The 23,461-nt window shown below is 58.1% G+C and overlaps 2 gene segments (V, D, J or C); both read left to right on the top strand.

The window, feature by feature from the left end:
- The window catches only part of LOC128067026 (Ig gamma-3 chain C region-like), a 125,589-nt gene extending 122,031 nt beyond the window's left edge, over window positions 1-3,558 (top strand). Inside the window, 5 exon segments of the C gene segment in view lie at window positions 307-345; window positions 480-800; window positions 884-1,204; window positions 2,758-2,891; window positions 3,475-3,558. Coding sequence covers window positions 307-345; window positions 480-800; window positions 884-1,204; window positions 2,758-2,891; window positions 3,475-3,558 — 899 coding nt within the window.
- A 551-nt stretch (window positions 3,559-4,109) lies between these two features.
- LOC128066526 (immunoglobulin heavy constant epsilon-like) lies at window positions 4,110-23,201 on the top strand. The segment is given in 6 exon segments: window positions 4,110-4,333; window positions 17,529-17,671; window positions 21,645-21,935; window positions 22,054-22,377; window positions 22,465-22,788; window positions 22,861-23,201. Coding segments are annotated over 6 exon segments (1,647 nt in total).
- Window positions 23,202-23,461: the final 260 nt, after the last annotated feature.

Genomic DNA, 23,461 nt, shown 5'->3' with positions numbered 1-23,461 from the left:
GTGTCCACTCCAGGAGACCAGGGTCAGCCCCTCTGCCTGCAGGGACCCCACCCCCAGGGGTGCTGTGAACCAGGCCCAGCGTGTCAGGGGAGGCCCTGTCTGTCTCTCTCCCGATGGTCTCGCAGGCTTGGGGAGGGGGTCGTCTGGAGTTTCCACCAGGTCCAGGGTAGCCGAGGCTGGTCGACGTCCACATGCCTGGACCCACAGAGACAGGCCCTGGGCTCAGACCTGCCAAAACCCATCCCTGCCCTAAGCCCAGCCCATGGCTTCCTGCCCCTGGTAACCCCCAGTCTGCTCTCTCTGCAGGGATCTCCAATGACTGCTCCAAGTGCCCTAAACCGCCTTGTAAGTCGGGAAACCTTTTCTCCATCCAGCAGATGGGGACAGCACCAGGAGGACTCAGGGTGTGGGGGTGGAGGGGGACGGCTGCCTTAGATGAGTGAGACCCCGATGCTAATCTGCCATGTCTCCGCCGTCAGGCGTGAAGGGACCGTCTGTCTTCATCTTCCCCCCGAAACCCAAGGACAGCCTCATGATCACAGGAACGCCCGAGGTCACGTGTGTGGTGGTGGACATGGGCCAGGATGACCCCGAGGTGCAGTTCTCCTGGTTCGTGGACAACGTGCAGGTGCACACGGCCAGGACAAAGCCGAGAGAGGAGCAGTTCAACAGCACCTTCCGCGTGGTCAGCGCCCTGCCCATCCAGCACCAAGACTGGACAGGAGGAAAGGAGTTCAAATGCAAGGTCCACAACAAAGCCCTCCCGGCCCCCATCGTGAGGACCATCTCCAGGACCAAAGGTGGGCCAGGTGGGCGGGCCCAGGAGGGTCCCGTGGGCCAGTCAGAGTGACTGCTGTGCTAACAGGCTTGTCTGTCCCCACAGGGCAGGCCCGGGAGCCGCAGGTGTACGTCCTGGCCCCACCCCAGGAAGAGCTCAGCAAAAGCACGCTCAGCGTCACCTGCCTCGTCACCGGCTTCTACCCAGACTACATCGCCGTGGAGTGGCAGAAAGAGCGGCAGCCTGAGTCGGAGGACAAATACGGCACGACCACATCCCAGCGGGACGCCGACGGCTCCTACTTCCTGTACAGCAGGCTCAGGGTGGACAAGGGCAGCTGGCAAGAAGGAGACACCTACGCGTGTGTGGTGATGCATGAGGCTCTGCACAATCACTACACACAGAAGTCCATCTCTAAGCCTCCGGGTAAATGAGCCACACGTCCCCGCACCAGCAAGCCCTCACCCAGCCCGCCCTCCCCGGGCTCCAGGTCCAGCCAGGACGCCCTAGCCCCTCCCTGTGTGCATGCCTCCTGGGCCGCCATGAATAAAGCACCCAGGCCGCCCTGGGCCCCTGCAATGCTGTGCTGGTTCTTTCCGAGGCAGAGCCCTGGTGACCGCCAGGCCTGCGGGGGGCGGGCTGAGCCCACTCTGGGCCGCTTTGTTCAGCATCTGTGGGGGCGCTGACCCCTCTCCGGGCCAGACACACAGTGAGTGGGTCCAGCAGGCCACCTGGGGGCTGCCCGAGGCCTCGGAGGGGCTTGGCCAGAGGCGCAGCTCCACGGCCCCCTCCAGCCACCACATGCTGGGCCGGACTCTGGGCGGGAACGGGGGACGCCCCCGAGACCTCAGGGATTGAGGCCCAATGCTTCCCGCCTCTTCTCCAGCCCACGCCGAGGGGCAGGGCCACGTCTTTGTCCCCAGGCCCCTGTTCCTGGGTGCCCGGAGTCCGTGTGTCCACTCTGGGCCTGCCTGGAGCCAGAGTGGCCCGGGGGGTGGCCCTGCTTCACCCTCAGGCTCCCGAGGTCAGGCGTCGTCCTCGTCGGCCAGGAGGCTCTGCCTGGCTCTCTCTGCCCGGGGCCAGGCCTGTGCGCCCATGGGGAGGTCGTCCCTGTGCCTGAAAAGGGCCCAGGCTGGGAGCCCTGAACGTCCAGGGCAGGGACCTAGCTGCTCCCTGGGGACACTGAGCCCAGAGCCACGGACACCAAGCCCCAGCCCCGCACGCACACGAGACAGCCCACACCCAGCCTCCTCCACACGCACTCAGGCGTCCACCCGCACACGAGCACGCTTCACCCCCCTCACTCACCCACACACCTGCACACACTCAGGTCTCGCACTCGGGGACCCATGGGGTGACCCCACGGGCCCAGACCCAGAGCTGGGTCTCGTGAGCCCTCCCTGTGGACACCAGCTGGTCCCCATCCTCCAGCGCCCTTGGGCTGCTCAGCGGCCCTTTCCCACACTGACCACACTGACCAGGTCAGACATCCTTCCTCGCCTCCCCTGGGGCACCCACGCCCCTCCCTCACAGGCTGAGATCCCCCCTCAGCCCCTCGTCCTGGCACCCTCACCCCTCGGGCACAGGGACACAGCCCGGCACTGTCTGCCCTCCCTCCCGGGGACAGGGCCCAGGCACGTGCGCTCTGCTGAGCCTCCTGGCTCCAGGCCTGGCCCCCAGGGCAGAGGAGGCCAGGAACTGAGCCTCTGTCCTGCGGGGAGGTGGGGTCAGGGCCCCAGCTCAGGGCACAGCTCAGGGTGGGAGCAGGACCCCACAGGCCAGCCCCAGACAGTGGCCAGGGCTGGAGGGGCTGGGGCTGGGGCTGGGGCCCACAGACTGACCTCAGGTGACGCCTGCCCGGCCCATGGGGGATCACACCGCCGTCCCCCCCGCCGCAGAGGGAGCCCTGCCCCGAAGCCCCAATGGCCCCGCCCAGCCCCCCGTGGGCTGACACAGCACTGACCCCCCTCCCTGTGCAGATCTGCTGCTGGAGGAGGAGAGCTGTGCGGACGCCCAGGACGGGGAGCTGGACGGGCTCTGGACGACTATCTCCATCTTCATCACGCTCTTCCTGCTCAGCGTCTGCTACAGCGCCACCGTGACCCTCTTCAAGGTGGGGGCCCACCCTGCTGGGCCCTCGGGCCCCCTCTCAGTCCCCAGGGTCCCCGCAGAGTCCCTCACCGTCCACTGACTGCCACTCACTGTCCACTCACTGCCCCTCTCTGTCCCCAGGGTCCCGGGGGAGTCCCTCACCATCCATTGACTGTCCCTCACTGCCCCTCTCTGTCCACTCACTGTCCACTCACTGCCCCTCTCTGTCCCAGGGTCCCGGGGGAGTCCCTCATCATCCATTGACTGTCCCTCACTGCCCCTCTCTGTCCACTCACTGTCCACTCACTGCCCCTCTCTGTCCCCAGGGTCCCCAGAGAGTCCCTCCCCATCCATTGACTGCCCCCTCCCTGTCCCTGCCTGCCCCTCCCTGCCCCTCCCTGTCCCTGCCTGTCCCTCCCGTCTCTCCCTGCCCTCCCTGTCCCTCCCTGCCCCTCCCTGTCCCTCCCTGCCCCTCCCTGCCCCTCCCTGTCCCTCCCTGCCCCTCCCTGCCCCTCCCTGCCCCTCCCTGCCCCTCCCTGCCCCTCTCTGTCCCTGGGAGCAAGCCGGTGGTGTCCAGGCTGCACTCACCCCACTCTCCCCGGCAGGTGAAGTGGGTCCTCTCATCTGTGGTGGAGCTGAAGCAGTCAATCACTCCCAACTACAGAAACATGATCGGACAGGGCGCCTAGAGCTCCTGCGGGCCACGTCCGGACCACCTCAGACCCGGCTGGACCACCCCTTTCCGCTCGTGACTCTCAGCCTGTGCCAGGGCTGCCCCATTGCCTTGTGAGCTCGCTAACCCCTGAGCTCTCGGCCATCCTTCCCTGCACCTCAGAACTCCGGCACTGTAGCCGCCACTGTCTGCCCAGCCCCCCTCAAAGACCCAAGTGAACAGCAGGTGATGCCCCAACCTGAGCTGATGGATGCCGAGGGCCTCTGCGCAGCCTGCAAGACACCATTGCCACCAGTTGCCCTACGAAGAGTGCATGGGTCCAGGACTGTCTGCACAGGGCGCCCATCTTGCCCAGGCCTGGATCCAGGCCGCAGGTCCCTGGGGGAGGAAGCTGAGTTCCCACACCGGATGCACAGGGCACCCATCCTGCCCAGGGTGGGATCCAGACCACAGGTCCCTGGAGGAGGCCCCTGTGTCAGATCCTTGGGAACAGCTGTCCGACAGTTGCCCTGCTGACCAAGCTCCTGGGAGGACCACTACCGGTCACTCAGGTCACCTCCACCGAGGATGCTGCTGGGAGCAGGGCCTGGGCCCACGGCGGCTGCAGGCGCCCTGGTGGGGGAAGGGGTGACGTCCCGCCAGACGGGCCGCCTGCAGACGGGCCTGGTGACCGGTTCCCAGTGGACAGAGCTGGAGGGGCTCCCAGGACACAGGACGGCACGGCAGCCAGTCCATCCGGTGGCCAACAGCCTGACACTCCCCCGGGAGCTCGGCCTGCACCGAGAGCAGGGGTGAGAGGTGAGACCAGAGACCCACAGAGGCCCAGCCCCAGGCCCCGGGCCCAGCCCGCCTCTCGGGACAGACTCTCCCGTCGTTGCAGAAATGTGCACGGGCTTCTCTGGATGGGAGGCGCTGCCCCAGGACTGGAAGGACCACAGCCCTGGGGCTTGGGAAGCTTCTTCTGCGGAATGTGGTAGCCTGCTCTTTGCTGTCTCTTCACCTCTTCAACGACAATAAAGCATGTTTACTTCACCTAGCTCACCGGCCAGTCTCCGTGCGTTGACACACCTTCTCCCTTTGAGGAGTCCACAGCCTGGCTGCCCCACCCCCACTGGCCCTGGGCTTCCTGCCCCCACCACCTGCACCCAGGGTCCCTGGTCCCATCCCTACCTGACTCGTGGGTGCCTGACCCCCACCCACTACCCGCCCCTAGGGCTCCACTCCACCTCCCAGGCAGAGGCCAGCCTGGCACCAGGGGAGCCACAGACAAGTGCCCCGTGTTGGGTGGTCAGCACAGGAGGCTGTAACAAACACCGCAGGGCGCTTGGACCACAGGCGTCACCACTCACACCCTGGAGCCTGGGACCCCGGATCCAGGAGCGCAGGGCCGGCTCCTGCTGAGGCCTGTCTCCGTGGGGTGTAGATGCCGTGTCCTCACAGGCGCACCCCTCTGTGCCTGTCTCTGTCCTCACCTCCTCTTAGAGGGTCTCCAGTCAGACTGGACGAGGGCCCACCCTGGGACCCCAGCTCACCCTCATCACCTCTTCAGAGACGCCACCTCCAAAAGCAGTGACGCTTGAGGTCTGGGGGTCAGGGCTGCAAGATTTGAATTTGGGGTCACAGTTCTGCCCCAAACAGGCTGGTTGGTGCCGGAAACCCAGAGCAGGAGGGGCACCAGTGAAAGCAGGCCAGGAGGGGCAGCTGGGGGAGGGGTGTCAGAGGGACCTGGTTCAGTGCTCAGGACACACTGGTCAGTGAGAAGGACCTCAGAGGGCGCTGGGGACACTGTGCTCAGCCTGGGCTGCATGGAGGTGATGGCTGTGCCACAGGAAAAGCAGGAGGGGCCCAGGGCTCCAGAGAGGGACCAGGAAGTGTGGCCACCTGCATGCAATGAGGCCTCTGTGTCCACCAGCCGGCCTGGGTGCAGGATGCAGTCAGGACTCCATCCTCACAGACACCGGGGACCGAGGAGACTGGACCCTCCCCAAGGGCGGAGGAGGATCCGGGAGCTCAGGGACAGCTCCAAGAAGGGGGCCAGGGCCTGGGAGGGTGCTGGCCGCGCTGGGCTCTCTCCGGAGGGCATTTTCAGGGAGCTGGGTCATCATGGGGTCATGCTAGTGTTTGCCCAAGCTTATCGAGAGGTGGGGAGGTCCTGCCGCTGGACAGCCCAGGCCTGGGCCCAGCAAGACCGGCTCCAGACAGGGAGCTGCCATCATGTCAGCGTGGCCACATCGCCCCAAGGCCCTCGGAGGTGCCAATCCAGGCTCCTGTGCGTAGAGGGACAGACAGAGGACTTCACACATCACTCTGAGGACCAGACGTAAGACGTAAGACTGCTGGGAGGGGGCCAGCAGGATGGCCACGGGGTGGACACCATGGTCCAGGAAACCATCTGGCCTTGGGGGACCCAGCCAGGCCACATGTACATGAGGCCTCTCTGCCAGCAGGCTCTTGGAGGTCCCCCACACTCTGCTTTCCCCACACACTAACCATCTAACCAAGACACTGACCATCCAATCAGCTGTCCAGCCTGCCCAGCCCTGGGCCTTGCCCCTCACATCCATCTCCCAGACCAACAATCAGCCGCTAGCTGGTCCAGCCATCGGGAAGGCTAGGGTAGCCAACTCGGGCACTGGCTCTCTGGCCTCCTGGCTGAACACAACCCCTGGCAAGGCTACCCCTGGTCCCCTGGAGAACTGACCCCCCACACCACCTTCCAGGACTCCCATGCTGCCTTCTCAAAAGCCACACCACAGGGCACCCCTCCTCACAGTTTCCCTCTGTCGATTTAAAAACATTCACAACCTAAAAGTTAAGAGTTATGTTTAATTGGGTGGGAATTTTTAGGACTTCAAGCCCGGGCGCAGCACCTCAAGCATCCTGAGAGAACGGCTATGAGGAGAGGAGGGGAGTAGCCAGCCTGTAGAAGTTTGCAACAAAGGGCAGGCGATCTGAATGTCAAAAGGTTATTGTTAATTAAATAAAATCGGAAGCCCAAGTTAAGGGACTTAGCACTTTTCTGTATGCCTGAAGATACAAGAGTCTGGGTTTGCTGACATGGTTCCTTTCATACGCACCTCAGCTATCCTGGGGCCAGCATCCTGTGATTTCACACCCTGCGGTCCCTAAGACTCACCACAGGGAGTGGCTGCAGCCTGCGGGCTTCTAGGAGGCAAGTGTTCTTCTCGCTCCTGAGTGCCCTCAGGGCCAGTGGCTGACACTGGAGGGATGCAGCCACAGATGACTGTGGCATTCTCGTTTACTGATGTGGCAGGAAACACGCCATTTCTCACCCCCACCTCTGCACATTCCCCATGCCCCTCAAAGCCCAGTGGGGGTGCCTGCCCTTGAGCCGCTCCAGCTGTGCCCACATGAGCCTGAGGTCAGCCTCCAGCTGCCTCCTCACCCCAAGAGACTCCAGAGTAAGAGCCCTGGGTCACACCCGTCACTGTGCCACCTGGTGTACACACACCTCCATCTGAGTCTGCACACAGAGACACACACACAACATCAGTGTGTTACCACATGCACACACACCTCCGTCTGCATCTACACACACACACCTGTCAGTGTGTCACCTGTGTACATACACCTCCATCTGCGTCTATGCACACCTCCATCTGTGTCTATGCACACCTATCCACCCTGTCAGTGTGTCACCTGGTGTGTGCACAACTCCATCTATGTCTACACACACACACACACACACCTGTCAGTGTGTCACCTGTGTACACACACCTCCATCTGCATCTACACACACCTCCATCTGTGTCTACACACACACACACACACCCCTGTCAGTGTGTCACCTCCTGTACACACACCTCCATCTGTGTCTACACACACCTCCATCTGTATCTACACACACACACACGCACCTCTCAGAATGTCACCTCATGTACACACACCTCCATATGCATCTTACACACACACACACACACACCCCCCTCCACCATGAGGCCCCCTGTCCCAGCCTCCTGCCTTGTCCCATGGGAATCATCTGAACTCTGAACCTGATGTAGCCTCAGTGGTGTGGTGTCTTTGGTGTGGTGTCCCTGGGGGGCCCAGGCTGTAGAGTGGTCAGTGTGAGTGGGAGAGGGAAAGAAGAGGGGCAATGGGCTGAATTTCCCCCGAGATTCCTGCGTTGAAGTCCTCAGCCCAAATGCGATGCCACTCAGAGGTGGGGCTTTGAGAGAGGATGTGCTCCTGATGGTGGAGCCCTTTGGGAATGGATTGCCGTCCCTGTTGGGACCCCCAGGGCTCTCAGCCCTCCTGTCTCAGGGCACAGCAGGGAGATGCCCCCTATGAACCAGGAAGCAGCCCCCACAAGACACCGAGTCTGCCAGCACCGAGACCTTGAACTTCCTGCCCCAAGAACAGTGAGAGCATGTCTGCCATCCACACGCCTGTGGTGCCCGGTCAGAGCAGCCAGACCCACTAAGACAGGAAACTCCTGGCCAGATGCCCCCACCCCAGGACCCAGCTGGGTTGGCAGAGCAACACTTGGGCTACTGAGATGGGGGAGGGACCCACCACAACCTGGGTGTAGGCACGTGAGACCCCATGCACTTGCTACCAAAGCCCCACCGTGAGCTCAGCCTGCATGGGTGGGCCTGGGGACTGGCCAGGCCCGGGAGTGAGGTTCCTATGGCGTCCTGGCGGGGGCTGTCCTGGCCCACAGGCTCCAGGCACCGCAGTTGCCAGGGCACCAGGCAGCCCAAAGCCGCAGGGTCAGTCAGCCTGGTGGGGAGGGGTGGGGAGAGCAGGTGGGCCGCCCCCAGGAGGCTCTTACAGGCATCCCCAGATGTGTCTGGACCCCTGAACAAGCGAGGGAGCCAGACGGGCACCCATCTGCCCACTGCCCCTGTGGGCTCGTCAGACTTCTCTGCAGGCTGGGGTCACTGGGGCCAAGGCCTGCCCAGACCCACCCAGAATGGCCCAGCTGCGGGCTGTGGCTAGCAGCCAGTAAGTAGAGGTGTCGGTCACAGCATTAGCATAACTTCAGGCTGGGGGTTAGTCCCACCACCACTACCTCCGGGCTCCCTTCAAATGTAGGCTGCAGAGGACCAAGCCAGAGGAGAGGCCAAGGGGGGATCAAGCCAGTGAGGAGCCAACAGCGTCAGGGGCACAGACAGACCCGGCAGGGCACAGTCACGGGACAGGGCTGACACACCAGCTCGCAGGCAGCTGGCTTCAGGCTCCTTGAGTGTGTCCTCATCCTGGGGGCACGCTGGTGACTGTCCCCACAGCTCACCAGGCACCCCCTACGGCTCTGTCCCTCGGTGCAGTGACGCTCCCCTCCCACCGGCCTTGCCTCGGCGGCAGGAGCATGCATGGCAGCGTCCATCACAGCCCACACCTGCTCCGTCCCTCCACCCTGACAATGGCAAGTTCCAGAAACACCTGCTCCTTCGGCCTGGATCCCAGGACAGAGAAGCCCAGACAGCGTGCAGGAGACACGGCCGCAAAAGAGGAATATGGCCTCTGACACCGCAGCCTGCTCACCTGGGGCTGGTATGGTGGCCTCCTGGTGAGAGCTGGCGACACAGTGGCCCTCGGACGCCACTGAGCAACGTACGCTCAACGAGTATAAACACGTCTGACGTGTGCAGAGTCCTGACTGCTCCAGAGTTTTCAGAGACTGTTAGGGTTGTCAAGAGAAACAGAGCCAACAGGACAAAGATGACTCGTGCGCCGCATAAATCCGTACGACACAGCCACACGCAGACGCACGCGCAACGAGAGGCGGAGCTGGGAGCACAGCGAAGCGCGGCCCGGGCATCGGCGACGCACGCGTGTCGACGCACAGGGACGACGGGCTCTCTTCCGAAGGCCTGGCTCTCTGCTAGCACGGGGCTGACCGGCAGGGCTCACACGCGCGGGGCAGGCCAGTGGGCTGGAGGCTCAGCCAGGAGCGGCTGCTGCTGTCCTGAGGAAGAAGCCCTTCCTCCCCGAGGAAGCCTCGGCTCTGTTTTCAGATCCTTCACTGGTCACATGAGGCTTGCCCATGTCGCAGAGGGTCAGCTCCCTTACTCAGAGCCCTTTGGTTGTAGACGTTAACCACGTGTACAAAATCCCTTCACAGCAACACCCAGCCTCGCGTCAGAATGAATCGCCTCACTGAGTGGGCGTGTGACTGACCCTCACAAGGGCCTGATCTCGTGTGTGCCCACGACGCCCCACGAGGCCGGGGCACTGCCACTGCCTTACCGCTGAAGGGTGAGCACCTGCAGCCACTGTCCGTGGGGAGCCCCTGCCTCTGGCGGGAGGGAGGTGCCAGGCCTTCATCTACGTCTTCTGAGCCCAAAGCTCATGTTGTCGCCATTGTCCACGCTGCCTCTTACAGAGACCCTGGGAGGCCCTCCCGGTCAGATTCCTGCCCTCGGGACAGGCTGCCTGAGGGCATCCATCCAGCCGGGAGGCTTTCAGAGAGAAAGAAGCCCTGGAAGGTCTGTGAAGGTGCGTCTGTTTATCTACTGGACAGCTCCTCCCCAGACAGCAACTCTGCCATCAAGCCAGCCACCAAGTTTCCCTGATGAATGACACAGGCGTGGCCTCTGACCTCAGGAAAGACAGAGCAGGGCAAAGCCAGGTGCCGAGTGAGTTGTCCCACAAGCACTGACGTGAGGGCTGCCACGACCAGTGCTAAGAAGGGGAAGCTGGGGCAGGAGGCCCTACAGCAGAGAAAACAGCCCCTTCTGCGGGGTCAGGGCAAGCGTCCCAGGGCACGCCCTGGAGCAGAGCCCTGGGGCGATGGTGCGGCTGCCTTGGGTCTGCTGGTCAACGCCTGGTCTCCTGCCCTCCAGGCCACAGGACTTCCTGGACTCGGGCTGCGTGAGGCCACTTGGGAGGACATCGCAGTGACCTGCTGAAGAGCAGGTTTCGAAACAGGGTCTGAGGACGAGCGGACACACAAAGGGCACTCCTCACAGGCAACTCACTGTCTAGTGGGCCACACCCAGTGCAGAGCAGAGTTCACAGTGCTGCATGCATACAGCTGAACCAGGGGTGCAGAAATGAGTTGATAGCGGCTTCCCTGGCGGCTCAGATGGTAAAGCGCCTGTCTACAATGCGGGAGAGGGAAGATCCTCTGGAGAAGGCAGTGGCACCCCACTCCAGTACTATTGCCTGGAGAATCCCATGGACAGAGGAGCTTGGTAGGGTACAGTCCATGGGGTCGCAAAGAGTCGGACACGACTGAGCGACTTCACTTTCACTTTCACTTTTCCTTGGTGATCCAGGGGTTAAAATTCCGCCTTGCAATGCAGGGGACACAGGTTAGCTCCTTGGTTGGGGAACTAAGATCACACATGCCGTGGGGCAACTTTGCCCGCACACCACAACTGCTGAGCCCGCATGCCATGATGAAAGGTCCCACGCCAAGACTAAGAGCAACACAACCGAATAAGTGAATGCCTTCTGGAGGGGCTTTCCTCACAGCTCAGTAGGAAAGAATCTGCCTGCCCCTGCAGGAGATGCGAGTTCTCTCCCTGATCCAGGAAGATCCCACATGCCCCGGCCAACTAAGCCTGGGAGCCGCAACTGCGGACCCTGCGCTCTGGAGCCCAGGGGCCGCAGCTGCTGAAGCCCGCGCACCTTAGTGCCCGCGCTGCACAGCAGAAGCTGCCGCAGTGAGAAGCCTGCGCACCACCTCCAGAAAGCAGCACCCGCTCACCGCAACGGCAGAGGCCCAGCACAGCCAGAATTAAAGAGATAAAAATGCGTTAAGAAAGGAGTCTACAGATGGGAGGCAGGGAAGAAACAACTCTCCTTCCAAAACAGAGAATTTGCATTGCGATCGATTATCCAGGGCTTATGGAGTTAGAAAGTAGCCCAAAGACAGTGAGAATCGCAGAGCCCTCTAGGACCAGACAGCCTTGCAGGGTATGCAAGACAGCACCTTGCTTTCCACAGAAAACACAAGCAGCAGCCTTTTGGCCCACTGCCAAGTCTTTCACAGTTTCTCCTACTAACATGCACAACAGAAACAGATCCAGAATAGAGAAGGAGCGCCTGCAAACCAATCAGAAAATCAAACACGCTGGCAGAGAAGTGGCCAAGAGAATCAAACAGAGGTTTCACAAAAGATGTCCAAACAGCCCTCAAACGTTTGAAAGGAAACATGCTGGTTACCAGGGAAATGAAAGTGAAAACCCACATCAGAGAAAGTAGTTCTGATCCCAGCACAGGTGGGGCAGCCTGGCCCAGACTAACCCCTTGCAAATAATAATTATAAGCCGTGGGAGGAAAAAAAAACTATCTAAAAAAGGATCTGAAGGCACTGGGGAATGCCCAAAAGACACTGGAGACCCTCTGAAAGGTTAGTCTGAGGATGTACCTGTGGCCAGGCACCAGGTGTGGCTAGGACACGAGCAGGAACCGCAGTCGGCACAGCGTCGCATCACAGGACGCAAGGCTGTGTGCAAGGGCAGCTGGGGCTTGAGGAGAGAAGTCCAGAAAAGGAGGGAGCCACAGAAAGGGAGCCCCCAACACTGCAGCGCACTCTGCCCAGATCTCAGCCGGCCCCTTCCCTGCGCATGTGTAGGGAAACTCCAAAGGGCCTGGAGAAGGCATCAGCAAGAGCTCAAAAGGACTGAGGTGACCTGAGCTACCGCCAAATACAGGAACGGTGCCAGAGCAGACAGACTGGAGCTAACTGCCTCCCAACAGAAAACCAGTCCTTGTCTGAGGAAGAGCGCACAGTCCATCACCTTTGTTACGTTTAATCTGCAGCACCAAGCACACACTCAAAAGTCACTGCTTGTGCAAAGAAACAAGGAAATGCGACCCACAGTCAAAATACAAGGTTGTCAATGGAGCAGATAATCTCTACAGAAAATGTTTAGACTATTTACAAGAACCAAATTAAAATTCTAGAACTAGAAGTACAATTCTGAATTTTTTAAGTCACTTGATGAGCTTAACAGCAGATTGAAGACTCTAAAAGAAAGGTCAGAAAACTGCATTTCAATATAGAGATATTCTATATTTATTATAGATATTCTAATGTGTTACATATGTAAAATACATTTTAAATAATATATAGATACACATTGAATCTGTACTTTATATATCAATAAAATGTTTTTAATCCAATTCAAAGAACACAAAGAAAAATATTGGGGAAAATAAAGAAAAGAGACTCAGTGTCCTGCAGGACACTGTGAAACACTTGAAAACACGTAAAACTGGATGGAGCCCTAGAAAGGGACAAGCGATAGAACGGGGCGGGAAAAGGTTCCCAATGTGGCCAAAGTATCAATTCACAGATTTAAGAAGCTCAGCCAGTTCCTAACAGCAAGTACGATATGATGTGCCATGTGGAGGCATATTGCTCAGACTGATGAAAACCAGAGATGAAGAGGGTGCCTTGAGAGCAGCCAGGGAAATGACACGAATGTGCAGGGAGCAAGTCACGTCTGGCTTCTCACAGGGAGAAGCGGTGACCAGGAGCCAGTGGAACGGGGAGTTTCAGCCAGAATTCTGCATCCAGGGAAAATACCATTCCAAAATGCAGGGAGCAAGTCACGTCTGCCTTCTCACAGGGAAAAGCGGTGACCAGGAGCCAGTGGAACGGGGAGTTTCAGCCAGAATTCTGCATCCAGGGAAAATACCATTCCAAAATGCAGGGAGCAAGTCACGTCTGGCTTCTCACAGGGAGAAGCGGTGACCAGGAGCCAGTGGAACGGGGAGTTTCAGCCAGAATTCTGCATCCAGGGAAAATACCATTCCAAAATGCAGGGAGCAAGTCACGTCTGGCTTCTCACAGGGAGAAGCGGTGACCAGGAGCCAGTGGAACGGGGAGTTTCAGCCAGAATTCTGCATCCAGGGAAAATACCATTCCAAAATGAGTATGAGTACGTGATAGACATTTACAGACACACAGAGCCTGAGGGAGCACATTTCCAAGAGGCCTGCAGTAAAGGAAAGGCTAACAGAGACACTTTGTGCTGAAAGGAAATGACACCAACTGAAAACTCAGACCTACAGGATGGAAAGAGGCGCTTCAGGGATGGTACAGATGCAAGTGCAAAAAATTATCTTTCTTCTCTTCGTTTCTTGAAAAGATAATTGATTGTTGAAAAATCACCAACAGTGTGTTATGCGGGTTTTGATAGGTATGGACGCAGTGTACATGACAATAGCACAGAGGATGAGTCCATAAATGACACCAAAGTTTTCACAGATCTAATGACTTATGTGAGGTAGCAAATATTTAATCTAAGTTCACCGTGGTGAGTTCGGAATGCACAGTATATTGTCACAAAAACCATAATGCAAAGAGACTCATCTAAAAAGTCAACAAGGGAACTAGAATGGAAGGCTAAGAAGTACTTATCGACCCAGAAGAATGTAAGAAAGAAGGAATACACTTGACAGACAGGTTGTAGAGGCGTTCCCATGAGATTGGAGATGTGTAGTGGGAATCCCTAATAATGTACTTTCACAGCCTTGAGAAATCCCGCAGAAATAGGATCTGGAAAAACAGCAGATATTAAGAAACTGTGTTAATGATTAACTTTCAAGCCCCAAGGCCCGACCCGGAGGGAGTATGACTGGCATCGTGAAAACATGGACCTTGGAACACTGGGTCGGCGCCGGGTGTGAACGCTGCCTGTGAACTTGCTAATTGTTCCCGAGACTAGACCGAAAGAGGACGGCCTGGGGTGTAAACAAGCAGACCTGGACCACATCAGCGTCGCCCAGGACATTCAGGAGTACGTGATTAACACAGCATGTGTCTTGAGAAAGATAGGGTTTGAGAAAGTCTTGTAGTCTGCAATTAGGAATAGAAGCTGGACTCAGAGTGTACGCTGCATGCCAGTCCAATACAGGCTGCAGGTCCCCTGACCCATTGCACCAGATTTTGTATCCTGTCTTCATTCTCGTCACTCGCCCCTGGACCATTAGGGCAACAGAGATGAAGCAAGTATGCCCGTCCCTCCTGCCATACTATTGTGCAGTGCTTTTCACACATGTGACCTGACTATTTGTGGACAGTGAAATCAAATCAGAGAGCTACTTTTTTTAATAAAGAAAGAGTGAAAAACCTTTATATGGTTTCATAATAAAGGTTTTTAAATAAAAAACCTTTTGTAATAAATAAAGAAAATGAGAAAAATCTATGCATTGTATACAACAAGACTAAATATTTTTGTGAAACTTTTTTTTCAGTTACATAAATAAATATCCATAATATATGTTATATATAAATAATGTTGGGCTTCCCTGGTGACTCAAACAGTAAAGAAACTAGCTGCAGTGCAGGGGACCTTGGTTCAATCCCTGGGTGGGGAAGATCCCCCGGAGAAGGAAATGGCAACCCACTCCAGTATTATTGCCTGGAGAATTCCATGGACAGAGGAACCTGGCAGGCTACAGCCAACAGGGTTGCAAAGAGTTGGACACAACTGAGCGACTAACACTTTCACTATTCTTTCATAAATAATGTATGCATGTGAATTACATTAAAATGTGAAACAAGGACTGTGGTCGAAACAGCTTGAAAGATCGTCATTTAATAGATTATTGGAGGTCCTGGCCAATGGTACATGACAAGAAAAAAGAAACAGGGCTGTTTCAATTGAAAGGAAAGATGTGAAATAGGTATTATTTGCAGATGATATGCTCATTTCCAAGGAAAAGCCAACACAATCAGCAAACTGTTAGAACTAATGAGAAAACCAGCACAATTCCTATGCAAGACCAGTTTACCAAGAGTAGTCATGCTCTTCCACGTCAGCAAAAGCCTACTAGAAACTGCGATCAAAAAGACAGCACAAGCCACAGCAGCTCAAGGGAGAACCGGAAAAGAAAGTCCCAGGTCTTTTAAGGAAAAAGTCAGATTCCACTCAAGGGCATGAAAGAAATCTGAGTGGCTGGAGAAATACACCAGTCAAGAAAGGGACGGCTTATTAAAGCATCATTTGTCTCCCAGACTAAGAGATACAGTGTATGCCAAATCAAAATCCCAGCTGAGTTGGTTGGTTGGTTGGTTGGTGGGTTGGTGGGATCCATTTACAGCTTAGACCATTTTGAAACATAAAGCAAAGAATGGAGGGTTTGGGGGAGACTGTCCGCCTCAGTGTTAGCACATACCCCTAACTGTCACTGAAAATGATGGTCTCACACACAAATGAGCAGACCCAAGGACTAGGAGAACACTCAGAACCAGCCTGGCCATGCCTAGGAGCTTGGACTACAGTGAGTGTGGCACTGTCGGCCAGCAGGAAAGCTTCTGAGGTGACCGCGGAAACTGGCTTGTTCCATGGAGAAATTCAACCTGCATTTCTACTCCACAGCAGTTGCGAGGTGAGTGGGTGGTGGGGGAGCCTGCTGGAATCCAACACTTACATCAGAAAGGCCAGCTTGAAAGCTGGAAGAAAAGGACTGGCCGAGGCTGGCGAAGAGTAGAAGCAGCATCTCCCTGGTGCCGTGTGCATGCCCCCAGAACTCCACAATGGGACCTTGTCTGGATATGAGGTCTCTGCAAATGTCATTTGCTTAAGGACCTTGAGGTTAGTTCACACTAGATTTCAGAAGCACGTTAAGTCCAATGGCTTAAAGCGGGAGGAGCTGACACAAAGGGCAGATGGCCGTGTGAGGATGGAGGCCAAGACTGGATGCCACCAGGCACTGAAAGAGGCAGGAGGGCTCCTCGCCTGGAGCCTTCTGGAGAGTTCAGACTCCCAAAATGTGAGGGTCCACTTCTTTGGTTTTAAGCCACCAACTATGTGGCCTTTGTTACGGCAGGCCCAGGAAGCTCACACAGCAGCCCCGAAAGTGCAAGCTGGAGGGTTAATAACCGATGAATCGGTCATGTGGAAACCAATAATTTCTGTTCAACGAAAAGGATTCAATAAGCAGCATTAACAGCCAAGGGATTAACCAGGAGAAGCTTATCACAAGTTGAAAACTAGCAAGGGGGAACTTTGCTGCTGGCCCACCGGTTAAGATGCCATGCTCCCAATTCAGGGGGCCTGGGTTCGATCCCTGGCCAGAGAACTAGCTTCCACGTGCCACAACTAAAGATCTCACGTGCCACAACTAAGCCCCAGCACAGCCAGATAAACATATATATTGGCTGGGCACCAAGGCCTCTGCCCTGAGTGCCCACAGCAGGAGAGAATGAGCAAAGGGATGCCGGGGTAGGCCCAGGCAGACAGGCCAAGCCCCAGCCCCACTCACACAGTGAAGGCTGCAGGGCCTGACACCACCTGGCGGGAGGCTCCCCAGTGGGGCTCTGCCCTCCCTGTGGTTTCTCTGAGAACCCTGGGTCCTTCCAGGGAACTCAGTGTCCTCCCGTCCACCTCCCATGCACCATCTGTCCCTGGGGCCAAGGGGGGAGGGGTGGCACAGGTCAGAACAATCTGTTCTGGGGTCCTCGGGGCCCCAGCTCTGTGCACTGGGTCCACCCCCAGGCATCCAGCTGCCCCTCTGGGGTCTTCTGCCCTCCAAGGGGACCAGGCCTGACAAGGCCTCTGGCAATGCAGACCTCCAGCCCAGGACGTCCTGGGTCAAGGGGACAGGGTCCTGTAGCCCAGGTCCATGACAGGGAGGCAAGGCTGACACTCAGCCATCACCAGCTGAGCCACATTGGTGAGCATCTGTGGGGGACCAGCTGCCCCACAGGTCAAAGGTCACCACTGTCCTCACACCCTGGGTGGACAATGGCAGCCCAGGGGGCACGGTCCACCCCAGGCTCCAGGGAAGCTCATGTCCAGCCTTCCCCAGGCCCTCGCTAACCTGATGGGAGCCTGGCTGCGGGACAGTGATCGGGCAGCGGGCACACAGAGGACAAGACTGCCGGCAGGCGGGCTGTCACTCCCCTACCTACACCCAGCTGGACTCACGGCCCCGCACACACAGCCAGGGCCACCCCAGTGGGCCAGACTCCAGCCTGCTCCTCCTGGCAGTGTGCCCTCGGGTAGCCCCAGGGTCCACCGCAGGCTCTGGGGCCACCAGGCCTCGACCTCTCGCTCGCAGGGTGGCCTCGGGGACAGTGGTGGTAGTGCCCGCTGCCCTGTCCCTTCCTGGCTATCACACGACCACAGTGCATACCAAGGGCTCACCGAGGCAGCTGGTGGCATTGAGGAGAGAGGCCACGAGCCAGCAGCAGAGGCCAGGGGGTGAGGCCACAAAGAGGAGCCTGGCCTGGGACCCGCCATCACTCAGCCGACTTCCCAAGAACAGAGAGAGAAGGGAAGTTCCAGGGCTGCTGCGGCCTCCGGGGGTTCCCAACCCATTTTTAGCTGAGAGCAGTGAGGCAGAGCTCCCCCAATCCCCGCCCAGGCCCTACCATCTGGATGTAAAAATATCAGCAATGAGTCTTAACGATTCACCTCACCCAGGAGCCTATCCTGGGATCCTGCAGATGGCCACCACTGGCCAGACGGGCCACATCAGCCATAGACACATGACGGAGGACCCAGCACCTCGGGCGCCCCAGTTCTTGGAGCCACCCAGACCCTGCTGGGGGAAGATACCTGAACTGCCTGCCATGGGAATGCAGCCTCCAGGCCACTGCTTGTCTCTCCACTGTCCACTCCCCGCATGGGGACAAAGGAAAGGGAGAAAATGCTCGAAGCCGACCTGGAGGAGACAAGGGGGTCGAGATTCTCAGACAGGTCAGGGCCAGGGCAGGGACAACACACAGGGCGTGGAAAGTGAGCTGAGCGTGAATCTGTCCACAGCCAGCCAGGACAGTGGTGGCCAGCCCAGGATCGAAAGCTGCCGGGGTCAGTCCACATGCCAGGCAGCACAGCAGGAGTGCTGCGCCCATATCGTCCAGCCTGAGCCACCCTGACCCAGGTAGGCCAGGCAGGGCTCCTCTGGGCCAAGTGCGGCTTAGTGGATGGAGCTACAAGGAGGGAGACGAACCATCCCAGCCTCAGCTGGGCCTCACTGGCCATATGGGCTGTCCTCAGCCACGTGGGACTGTGCACTGAGCTGAAGGGAGCTGGGCTGCTTGGAGTCAAGGTGATCCAGGGTTAAACTGGGTGGACTGAGCCAGGTGGCTTGGAGAGATGCCGTCCTAAAGGGGCCAGAGTAGCCTATCTTGGCTGTCCTAGACCAGGCTGGTCCAGCTGAGCAGAGCTCAGGAGTCAGCTGTCCTGGGTTGGCTGAACTGGGCTGTGCTAAGCTGAACTAGGTGGACCTGGACTTGACTGGACTCAGCTGGACTAAGTTGGGCTGAGTCAGAAGAAACTGGGCTCAGCTGAGTACAGCCGAACTAGAATGGCTAGGTGGGTAAGATGGGCAACCCAGACCTATCTGGGCTGGTGGGGTGAACAGGGCTGAGCTGGGCTGAACTGGATTGAACTGGCTTGAATAGGGCTGAACCAGGTTGAGTGGGGCTGAACTGGGCTGAGATGGGTGGAAAAGGGTTGAGCTGAACTGAACTGGGTTGAGCTTGTTTGAACTGGCTTGAACAGGGCTGAACTAAGCTGAACGGGGCTGAACCAGGCTAAGCTGAACTAGGTGGACCTGGACTTGACTGGACTCGGCTGGACTGAGTTGGGCTGAGTCAGAGGAAACTGGGCTCAGCTGAGTACAGCCGAACTAGAAAGGCTATGTGGGTAAGATGGGCAGCCCAGACCTACCTGGGCTGGTGGGCTGGGCTGGGCTAGAATTTCCTCTAGTGAGTTCACCTACCCTGGAGGGGTGGGGCTGAGTGTGGATTGGCTGGGTTGAGCTGTATCAAACTGGGCTGAGCTAGGTTGAGCTGCACTGTGCTGGGCTGAACAGGGCTAAACTGGGCTGACCTGGGTTTAGCTGGGCAGAACTGGGCTGAGCTGGGCTGAAAAGGGTTGAGTTGGGCTGAACTAGGCTAAGCTGAGTTGAATAGGGTTGGTCTGGGCTTACTTGGGCTGAACTGGGTTGAAGTTGGCTGAACTGGGCTGAACTGGGTTGAGCTTGGTTGAACTGGCTTGAACAGGGCTGAACTAGGCTGAACCGGGCTGAGCTGGGCTGAACTGGATTGAACTGGCTTGAACTGCCTTGAACAGAGCTGAACTAGGCTGAACGGGGCTGAACTAGGCTGAGCGGGGCTGAACCGGGCTGAGCTGGGCTGAAAAGAGTGAGCTGGGCTGAACTGGGTTGAACTGGCTTGAATAGGGCTGAACCAGTCTAAGTGGGGCTGAACTGGGCTGAGATGGGTGGGAAAGGGTTGAGCTGAACTGAACTGGGTTGAACTTGTTTGAACTGGCTTGAACAGGGCTGAACTAAGCTGAACGGGGCTGAACCAGGCTAAGCTGGGCTGAAAGGGGCTGGGCTGAGCTGAGTTAAACTGGGCTGAGCTGGGTTACACTGGGTTGAGCTGAGCTGAATAGAGCTGAGCTGGGATGAACAGGGCTGAATAAGGCTGAGGACGGCTGAACTAGACTGAGCCAAGCTGAACAGACTGAACAGGGATGAGCTGGCCTGAGCTGCACTGGTCTGAACTGACTGAACTGGACTGAACTGTGCTGAGCTGGGCTTGGTTGAGTTGAACTGGGCTTGATTGAGTTGAGCTGGGCTGACCTGAGCTGAGCTGGGTTGAGCTGGGCTGAACTTGGCTAAACTGGGCTGAGCTGAACTGAACTGGGCTAAGTTGGGCTGATTTGGGCTGAACTGAGTTGAGCTGGGCTTAGCTGGGCTGAACTAGACTGAGTTGGGCTTATCTGAGCTGAACTGAGCTAAACAGAGCTGAACTGGGATGAACAGGGCTGAGCTGGGGTGAACATGGCTGAGCTGGGCTTGGTTGAGTTGAGCTGAGCTGAGCTGAGCTGGGCTGAACAGTGTCGAGCTGGGCTGAAATGGCCTGAACAGGGCTGAACTGGACTGAGTTGAGCTGAGCTGGGCTAAACTGGGCTGAGTTGGGCTGAACTGGGCTGAGCTGAGCTGAACTGGGGTGAACAGGAATCAACGGGGCTTAGCTGGGCTGAAATGGGTTGAGCTGGGCTGAACTGGACTGAGTTAAGCTGGGCTGAACTGGGATGAACAGGGTTGAATTGGGCTGAACTGGGATGAACAGGGTTGAATTGGGCTGAACTGGGATGAACAGGGCTGAATTGGGCTGAACTGGGATGAACAGGGCTGAATTGGGCTGAACTGGGATGAACAGGGTTGAATTGGGCTGAACTGGGATGAACAGGGTTGAATTGGGCTGAACTGGGATGAACAGGGCTGAATAGGCTGAGATGAATGAATTGGGCTGAGCCTGTGGGGGGCGCTTCAGAGGGGGCTGAGAAGGGCCTTGAGGGATCTTCATCCTCTCTCAACGGGACTGTAGTTGGAATTCCCTGGGGGTCCACAGGCAGAGAACCAGGGGGCCTGGGCTGTTCAGGGGAAGAATGGGGTGAGGGGGCAGCCGTGATGGAACAGCTCAGGGACCTGAAGGGCTAAGCCACTGGCTTCAGGGAGCAGGGCCCAGAGGGTAGCAGGTGTATCCACCCACAGGATGCCCACAAGGACTGGGGTGATTTCTGGGAAGTGGGGGCCTTTGGATCCCCAGGGGGATTTGAGTTAGGGTTGGGGGTGGGGAAGCAGCCTGGTGATTCCTGGGCGTCTCTGACCCAGGCCAAGGCTAAGGGTGGGCAGAGGGGACAAACTCGTGGTTGCTGGGGTTCTCAGGGTCCCTGATCTCCAACAGGGGTCTGAGTAGGGGCAGAAGAACAGCCTGGTATCTCCTGGAGGTCTCTCCGGTCCCCAGGCACTGACAGGGGTCATGGGCTCTGAGCACCCACCTCCAGGAGGTGGGTTGGCACCTCCACTCAAGTGTCCTGTGTCCAGGCACTCAGGCCAAAGGCAGTGACTGTCACTGCTCACTGGTGGGGTCCCTGGTGGGGTCAGGAGGTGGAGCAGAGCTGCTCGCTGGAAAGGTCCCTGGAGGGGTCAGGAGGTGGAGCAGAGCTGCTCGCTGGAGGGGTCCCTGGAGGGGTCAGGAGGTGAGAAAAGGACCCAGAAGAAGCCATCTGTCCCTCAAGGCTGGAGCAGAGTCCCTGTGTTCCCTGAGCCAGACCACCCCACCTCAGCTCCACAGCCCACCCCGGGTGAGCAGTCAGACTGGCACATATGGGTGACAGTCCGGAGACCAGCGCTGACCTGGTCCTGTCCCCACAGTCTCCACCCAGCATCCATCCATCTACCCCTTGAGGACCTGTTGCATAAAAGAAACCTCTGTGGCCCTGGGCTGCCTGGTCAAGGACTACTTCCCAGGGTCAGTGGCTGTGACCTGGGACACAGTGCCCCTGAATGGGAGCACCCTGACCTTCCCTAGCATCCAAATGGCGAACTCCAGTCTCTACGTCACCACCAGCCAGCTGACCGTCTCGGGCGAGCAGCCCAAGCAGTTCACCTGCAGTGTTTTCCACGCTGAGACTAACGTCACTGCCATGAAGACCGTCAGCACTGGTGAGCCAGGGCTGGGGCAGCTGGGAGTGGGGGGTGGGCCAGCCAGGCTGGAGGAGCAGGGAGGCGAGGCTGGGGGTCTCCGGGAGGCCAGCCCCACGCCTGCCACCTCTGCCCCCAGAGTGCGCCAAGAACTTCAGCGACCCCTCGGTGAGGCTCTTCTACTCCTCCTGTGACCCCAGCGGCGACACCCACACCACCATCCAGCTCCTGTGCCGGATCTCCGGCTACACCCCAGGCAAGATCAAGGTCACCTGGCTGGTGGACGGGCACGAGTCCAAAGAACTGTATGCACAGCCCGGCCCCGAGATACAGGAGGGCAATCTGACCACCACCTACAGCGAAGTCAACATCACACAGGGCCAGTGGGTGTCCGAGAAAACCTACACCTGCCGGGTCAACTATTACGGCTTCAACTACGACAACCACGCCCGCAGGTGCACAGGTACGGCCCTCACCTTCGCCAACACTCAGACACCGGGGGCTCAGGGAGGAGGGTGGTCAACCTCACACGGGCCCCTCTTGCACACAGCCGAGTCTGAGCCCCGCGGCGTGAGCACCTACCTGATCCCACCCACCCCCCTCGAGCTGTACGTCAACAAGTCGCCCAAGATCACCTGCCTGGTTGTGGACCTGGCCAGCAAGAATAACTTGAGCCTGACCTGGTCGAGAGCAAACGGGAAACCTGTGCACGCAGACCCCGTCGACATCAAGCGTCAGTTCAACGGGACGATCACCGTCACGTCCACCCTGCCGGTGGACGTCATTGACTGGGTTGAAGGCGAGACCTACTACTGCAAAGTGAGCCATGGCGACCTGCCCAAGGATATCCAGAGATCCATCTCCAAGGATGTTGGTGAGTGGCAGGCTGAGGGGAGGTAGGTGGGCCTCCTGAGAGAAGCCTGGCTAACCACACACCTGTCCGCAGGCAAGCGTGTGGCCCCCAAGGTCTACGTGTTCTGGCCAGACAGAAAGGAGCTGGAGAATCAGGAGGAGCTCACCCTCACCTGCCTGATCCAGAAATTCTTCCCCAAGGACATCTCTGTGCGGTGGCTGCGTAACAAGAAACTGATGCGGGAAGGCCAGCACACCACCACACAGCCCGACAGGGCCGACAACAACAGCCTCACCTTCTTCACCTACAGCCGCCTGGCGGTCCCCAAGGCCAGCTGGAAGATGGACGATGAGTTCACCTGCCAAGTGATCCACGAGGCACTGCCCAAGACTAGGACCCTGGAGAAATCGGTGTTCATTAACAGCGGTAAATAATGCCCGCCCTCCCACCCGCCCCTCTCCCGGGGCAGGGGAGGGGCCGGTGGGACCTTCTGTCCACCGTCAATAAACACTCTGGTGCCTGCTCAGAGCCCTGGGCATGCCTGTTCTTGGGGCTCATGGGCTGTGGGTCAGGGTTGGGGGGGATGTCCCGGCACAGAGAAAGGGAAGGCTCGGCAGGCAGACAGGGCTGAGGCAGGGCTCTGTCCAGCATCACTCTCCATGTCGAGGCCCTCCCTCTACCCCACTATGAATTC

Source organism: Budorcas taxicolor, chromosome 21 (assembly GCF_023091745.1).
Source record: "Budorcas taxicolor isolate Tak-1 chromosome 21, Takin1.1, whole genome shotgun sequence".
Taxonomy (NCBI): Eukaryota; Metazoa; Chordata; class Mammalia; order Artiodactyla; family Bovidae; genus Budorcas; species Budorcas taxicolor.
The sequence above is the reverse complement of the archived record's forward strand: the minus strand, read 5'-3'. Positions and strand labels throughout refer to the sequence as shown.